General features: G+C 33.2%; 1 protein-coding gene across 1 annotated transcript; it reads right to left on the bottom strand.

Annotated features, from left to right (window-relative positions):
* Window positions 1–4,292: 4,292 nt before the first annotated feature.
* LOC130990976 (receptor-like protein Cf-9 homolog) lies at window positions 4,293–6,377 on the bottom strand. Its single transcript, XM_057915185.1, has 2 exons — window positions 6,299–6,377; window positions 4,293–5,554 (listed from the first exon to the last, which is right to left on the bottom strand). Exons 1-2 carry the CDS (start codon window positions 6,375–6,377, stop codon window positions 4,293–4,295), a joined length of 1,341 nt encoding a protein of 446 aa, XP_057771168.1.
* Between the last annotated feature and the right edge of the window lie 1,168 nt (window positions 6,378–7,545).

Raw genomic sequence — 7,545 nt, 5'->3', positions numbered from 1 at the left:
AAGTTGAGAAAGAATCAGCCGACCATTTCTTTTTCAACTGTGAGAAATCTAAGGAGCTGTGGGATGCAATTCTTGACTGGATCGGGGTGGAAACTGCCCTCCACAGTAAGGCCGCTAGTCATTGTAATGCTTTCCGTCATCTTGGAGAGAAGTCGAGCACACCTTTGCTCACGGGGATTTGGATTTGCACTGTTTGGTCCTTGTGGAGAGAACGCAATGAATGTAGATTCAATGGTGGTAAATGGAATAATGGTAAATTGTTGGCGGAAATCAAATCAAGAACTTGGGGATGGCAAGCGGCTTTCTTCTTGACGCCTAAAAATCTGGAGTTCAGGAGGTGGTTCTCGTGTTCAAATCTTTTAACCCTCACATTGTAGTTTCTGCCGCTGATCTTGTTCTGGGAAGATTCCTTTTGCTTTCTTGCTGTTCTTGGTGAATCTTTTCTTTTCTTTCACCCTTTGTTGGGGTGGTGAAGACCTTTTTGTACTTCTCGGTTTGAGCTCGGTACTCCTGGTACCTTGTGAACCTTTTATCTTCTATAAAAAGTTTTCTTTTTCTGATCAAAAAAAAAAAAGAAAGTGTTGATGGGAGGCTATATGATTTTAAGTTTTTAACTATTTTGGGGGGGCTATATTGTTCTTTTCGAATTTTACTAATTGTAATTTTTTTAGAATTTAAAAGCAGAGGTTATAAGGGTATAATAGGACATGCCTTATTATTTTTATTATTTTTTAAATTGGGAGGCTATATTGAAAAAATTGGAGGCTATGTTTAAAATTACCCTTTCTTATTAATAGCCATACAGTGGTTGGGCCTTAAATCATTTGGAATTTACTAAGCCCACCTAATGACTAGTTAGGCGCAACTCGTAGTCTAGAAATCGGTTGTGAAATTAATTTTCATTTTCCTCAAACGACGCACCTCTATTTTCTTTTATATAAATAAATACATTTTCACCAATTCAAAGTTTCAAACATAGTAATTTGTGTAAAATTTCCAATCAGCATTTTATATTATTTTTTCCTAAAGCTCTTCTGCTGCTACGACTACAATAATTCGAGGTAAAAATTCTTATACAGGCAATGGTTATGTGCCTAAATGTTCGTTCCACTGCTCTATTTAGGGTTGTTCACGGCCCGAAAACCATCGACTCTGAGCTTAAATCAGCGGTTCACGATTCACCAATAGGATAAATTGTGATAGGCACGTTTGGGTATGGAGAAGGTTTCGGGCCGCAATGGAGGAGCCAGGATTTTGCATTTAGGGGTGCGACAAATAATTCTAATTTGATACAATCATAAACATAAAAAATACTTAATTAGTACATTTGATAACATTTTTCAGTTTTAAAGTTATAGACTTCCTCTATCCCCCATAAGTATGCATAGTTGATATCGACACAAGTTTTAATAAAAAGTTGGTTGAAGTGTTGATAGTGGAGAAATTGGTCTCACAATGAGGATATTGTTAAGTAGATTGTGGGTAAATAGTGTAAGTTACAAGGATAAAATTATGAAAATTATATTTGGGGTACTGTCTAAAAATAGAGTATGCATAAATTTGGGTGACGTACTAAAAATGAAAGGTATGCATAAATTTGGGGACGTGCTAAAAAGGAAAGGTGTGCATATAAATAAATATGGGGGACGGGAGGAAGTACTTCAAAATACAAAAGAAACATATATAATTTTTAATGAACATGACCAAACAATCATTCAAAAATTGATCTACAATTTACAAATATATATACAATTATTATAAATCTAAAAATTAATAATTTGCATCGTCCACTCAATCAAATCACCAATTTATATTTACTATTGATCATTGAATCAAATTATTTTAGAATTTTAGGATTTAATAGTGAATATCTTAAATTAATATATGGGAGCCAAATAGTGAAATAGGAGAGGAACTAGGGAAGACGAGCACCTTGGATCGAGGAGTAGACGAGCAGGCAATATGGTTTCTTTTTTTTAGCTCGGCGAGCACGAGCAGAGTTCTGCTTCAAGTTATTATTTTTTTGTGTTATGTTGGGCTTGAATTTGTAGGTGTCGGGTTTTTATTTTATGTTATGTTGGGCATATGTTTGAGTTTGAGTGTTGTGTATATTTTTCCTTTATAATTAAATAATTAATTTACTACATTATTCTCCATGGGTCCACGAAATGAGTATCCATTTTTGAACGACACGGATATTAAGAAATGTATTGGGTGTAGTGTGAATAGAATAAGAGTTTCACATTTTTAGTGTATTAATTAAAGAGTTTTATGGGGTACACTTGCCAAAAAAAAAATGGGTACTCATTTCGTGGACAGACTAAAAAGAAAATATGGGTACTCATTTTGTGGGCAGAGGGAGTATTTAATTTAATTGTTGAAGACTATAATAAAATAAAATTATAACACTCAACTATAATAAAATTCGTACTATTATTAAATTCAAAGTAAACATGTACGAATTACAATCTTCAAATTACAAAATTTAATTAGTAAATAAAAGGGGAAATTGAATATAAATGCACCAGCTTTGGCCAAAATCCATTTTTGACGTGTATTTATAAAAGTTCAATAAAACACAAGAACTTTATTAGTTGTTCAATTTTGACTCCAATTTCATTTTTCCCAAGTTAAAAAACGACATGACATCTACGTGGCTCACCAAAAAATGACATGACATCTACATGGCGTCTACGTGGCAACTACATGGCAATGGAGTAGTTGCCAGAACGTGGTGTTGCTGGAGGAGGACTACACTTTAGTTTGAGAGAGATCGAGATTTGAGCCGAGAGACGGTTGTTGCTGCATCGTCCATGGGCAGCCGTTGATGTTGCGTCGTCTTCGGACAGTTTTTGCTGCTCCAGGCAGTCACCTTGCTGCCCTATTTCCTTATCTCTCTTTGTTTACTTCCTTCGACAGCTGCACACATTAATTCCTTTCTCTTGATGTTTTTTCTTTGAGTAGGAATTAAAGAGCACGTCTAACTCGAACAACCAGATAGCTAACGTGTGCGTGGTCTATACAAGAGTTTCTGTGTAGCTGAGCTTCGAAAACTAACTAAAATCAGGCTTAGGTGCGTGAAAATGGTGAATCGGCGGTGAGGCGATACCACAACAATATTAAAAGTCATAACTCGTAATATAAGTAAGGACAATGATTATACGTAAAAGAATCGAATCGTAAACAGAATTACAATTGAAAACAATGTAATAGTATATCAAAAACATGAAAAGTTTCTACTAATTATACTTGTATTAGATAATTATAAAGACGTAACTAATTATATTTAAATTGTCCCAACTAAAATTCTTCAAAAATATAAACCTCTTATTATACATGCATTCTTAGCAAGTCGCCAAATTTTAATTCAATATTAAACTACTAAAATTAATGGGCTCAATTAGTCTTTCTTGTATAAGAAAAAGAAAAAATGTCCACCCAAATAAAAATATGAAAAAACTAGCATTTTCTAATGTAAATGTACAATTATACCCTTAATATTATTACATATTTTTTCGCAAAAGTGTGTAATAACATAAAAGTGTGTAACTGCGAAAAAGTGTGTCATAGTATATTTTATACTAGGGTTAATAGCCAGAAAATACACGAACTTTCATCGGAATTGCATATTGCACACGACCTTCAAAAATAGCCCATAATACACCACCTTTTAATTTAGTCGCAAATTGCATCACGATTGGGTACTTCAAAGGTGCAATTTGCGACTAAATTAAAAGGTGGTGTATTATGGGGCTATTTTTGAAGGTCGTGTGCAATATGCAATTTCGATGAAAGTTCGTGTATTTTCTGGCTATTAACCCTTTATACTACTACATACTAAGAATGTATTTTAGTCAGAAATGCTATTATTTCCATATTTTTATTTGTATATATGATTAGAATTTTCTATGATAAAAGGTTTTGGCTATGTTGCCTCGTTAAACTATATTCATTTCAAGAACTTAACAATTTACATAACTATGATTTAGAAATGAACATAAGAAAAACCAATGGTGAATACTTGTATCAAATCTCGACATTTATTTAGGAGAGAGTATAAGCTTAATTCAAATTAAACAGTTGCTTGGTACAAAAGTTCTCATATATACTAGCATGAGCCCAATACATAAATATTACATTACAAATTACTCAAAAGAAGCATTATTTGCAAATTAACCGATCACATACCCATTGTGGATAACCACAATGTGTCCACCACTGGTATAACAATCTTATTCCTTTGCATGCGAGAGTTTCCAAATCAAAGAAAACCACATTTTTTGTCTTGATCATCACCTCCTCCTTGGTGTTGCTGCTGCTCTATTTCTTCTCTTCATCTTATACTTATATCCAACGCCAAAAAAGAATTCCACTAACCATTTTGGTCTTGCATATCGAATAACCAAATAACCAATACCAATTCCAACCCCAAATCCACACGCATACCCCAACACAACACATCGCCACCCAAATCCATCTACAAATCCATACTCCTCGTCATCATCATTCGGCACCATTGAGTTTCCATCAATTCTTTCACACTGTTTCGTCAACGGAGCTCCACACAACCCCGGATTTCCCATATACGAATCATTCTGAAACGTAGAAAGTTGACCAGACTGTGGTATTCGCCCCACAAGATTATTCATTGAAAGGTTAAATTTCGCGAGAAATGTCAACCTTGCCAGCTCACTCGGAATCTCTCCACCCAATCTATTCGACGACAAGTCCAACGATTCAAGCAGGCTCATGCTTCCAAGAGTCGAAGGCATATGCCCCGTGAGGCTATTATTAGACAAATTCAAGTATCTTAGAGAATTAAGATTTCCTATAGTTGGTGGAATGCTCCCAGAAAATCTATTCATGGATAAGTCAATCGTTGTAAAGGTAACCAACAGTCTCTGCAACGTTTGATTCAAACCTTTTAAAGTGAACGTCAAGTTTATGAATTGATGATACAAATCGTTGTGATCACCTGTCATATTTTCCTTGGCATCTATCATGACTCGGAAATTCTTGAAATATCTATCAGGTAGCGAGCCAGAAAATGCATTCCTCGATATATCCAAGACTTGCAACCTGGGAAACGGATGCTCCGTCTCTGAGGCAGCCGACATCTCACCATCAAGCTTGTTAGACCTCAAAATGAGGACGCGAAGTTGAGGGAGCGTTTCCATCCAGAAGGGAAACGCGCCTCGTATTTCATTATCACCAAGGTCAATGCCTCTCAGAGCTTGGCAGTTGACTAGGGTTTGAGGTAGTGTTCCTTTCAATTTGTTGCCATTGATGTCAAGTGACTGAAGACTGCAATCCTTTGTAAATGTTGATTGAAGGCTAGTGATTTGATTTGCACTCAAATGAAGGACAACCAATGAACTGTTGAGGTTTCCCAAACACTGGGGAATTGCTCCTCTCAATTTGTTACTCCATAAGAGCAGAACATGAAGGGATCTCAAGTTGCAAATAGATGGTGGGATTTCTCCACTTAATTCGTTGAATTGGAGTCCTAAATAATTCAGCTGTGATAGATTTCCAATGGCGGGTGGAATTGGACCTATAAGTTTATTTTGTGTAAGGGTTAAGTAAGTCAATTTTCAATTTTCAATAATGTAATATATGAACAATCTTTATTTATATTAAAAAGGTAATTTTTAATTTGATATCAATTTTAAAATTGAATGATGATTTTAAGATTATAATAAAATTGAGATTTTTTTGTAAATTATATTTGTTCTTTTTTTTTTCTTTATCTTATCGTTTTCTATTTTATTTTATTTTCCAAAATTATGAAATTCGGCTAATTATAAAATATTTGATATTCAGATCAAATTAAAGAGCACGACAAGAGCTTCAGTTTGATATTTATACAAATATTGGATTTAAAATGTAAAAATTATATATATATAACCCTTAATAAAATTATCTCTCCTCTCTCGTCTTTTATTGAATAAATCTTTATTTATTTTTATTTTTCATTTTTTTTTGCTTTTCATAATATCGATTTTTATTATCGTGATCTTTTTTTTGTATATTCAGATCAAATATATTTTGTTATAATTATATTTTTTATTATGTATATAAATATGATAATTGAATTAATATCATTTTTTTATGTATAAATTAGAAATATAAAAACAAACTAAGTGCATTGCACGGGTGCAAATGCTAGTTATCATTTAAATCACTGGCTCGGAGAGACTTTGCAATTTCAGTTAGATATTTAAAACCTAACATACAAGTACTCCTCCAACCTTTCAATATTTTGCAATTAAATTGGTGATCCAAATTTTCAAATTACCACCATCTGGATCATGATTCAAGTCATGAGAAATCAAAGCTTGAGTTATGAGGACTTCAGGAGATAAATATTTTGGCATGGGTTGATGTCTGGTGCTTGCTGACTAAGATGAATTTTAATGTTCATTCTAACAAAAAATGTTTTAAAATATTTTCAGAAAATTCATCTCCATCAACAAGTATTGGGTGTCCACATATAGGGATGCCAATGTATCCTGGACCCGGTCCAGATCCGTGGATCCAGATTTGTTTTTACGGATTTGGATCTCAATTTTTTGGATCCGCAAATTTGGATCTCATTTTTTAAAACGGATCTGAATCTGGATCTTGAAATTTGAGATCCTGATCCGACCCAGATCCGACCCGTGGATCCGTTTTATTTAATATATATTATTTATTTTTTATATTTATTTTTATTAATAATATTAGATATATTAAAAATTAAAAATAATAGACAAATTAGAATTATTTTGAATTTTTGATGACTTGATTTTCTATGTTGAGACTTTGTATTGCATGAATGTATTTTGTGCAATATTTTTCATGATGAAAATTAGATGTTGTTGATTTTGTGAATCTTTTTTTGAATTTAATTTAAAAATAGTAGATCATTTTGACCCGCGGACCCACGAATCTGGATCCAAAATTTTCAGATCCGCAGACCTGGATCCGGATCTGGATCTGATAGATAAAAACAGATCTGGATCTGATATTGATTAGATCCGGTCCAGATCCGACCCGTTGCCATCCCTATCCAAATATATATGCTACAATGTTAATTTTGTCGAGCCCATCGAAACTCATACAGTGTTTTAAAAAAAAGGGTTTAATTTTTAAAAATTAATGACACTTTAATTTATAAGTTTTAGGACATATCAGTGTGAATCAAATTAAAGAGCAAAATGAGACATAAAACCATACCGCTCAGATGATTGTAGTAAAGCCACAACCATTGAATAGATGTGTTCCCTATCTCACTCGGCAATAATCCATCAAGTTGGTTGTATCCAATGTTCAAATGCTCTAATTCATTAAGGCGAAAAATTTCCTTTGGAATTTCACCTGTCAGATTATAAATAGAAAATTAAAATTGAAAGTAAATTTACGAGATAAGGAATATTCCGATATCGACCAAAAATGTTCAAATTTCTAGGATGATGAAATAAATTCAAGTTTAAAATTCTTTCAAATAATTATTTCTAGTTAGTTTGCAAAAAAGACTAATGTTTTTTTTTTTTTTTTGGAACG

The sequence above is a fragment of the Salvia miltiorrhiza genome, chromosome 6 (genome assembly GCF_028751815.1).
Source record: "Salvia miltiorrhiza cultivar Shanhuang (shh) chromosome 6, IMPLAD_Smil_shh, whole genome shotgun sequence".
NCBI classification, from domain to species: Eukaryota; Viridiplantae; Streptophyta; class Magnoliopsida; order Lamiales; family Lamiaceae; genus Salvia; species Salvia miltiorrhiza.
The sequence above is the reverse complement of the archived record's forward strand: the minus strand, read 5'-3'. Positions and strand labels throughout refer to the sequence as shown.

Bases quoted from the DNA above. Each gene is read 5' to 3' on its own strand.
- LOC130990976 (XM_057915185.1), bottom strand. From the start codon at position 6,377: ATGCCAAAATATTTATCTCCTGAAGTCCTCATAACTCAAGCTTTGATT. The intron at 5,555-6,298 runs GTAATTTGAAAA...ATAAACTTATAG, and splicing joins GAATCATGATCCAGATGGTG to GTCCAATTCCACCCGCCATT.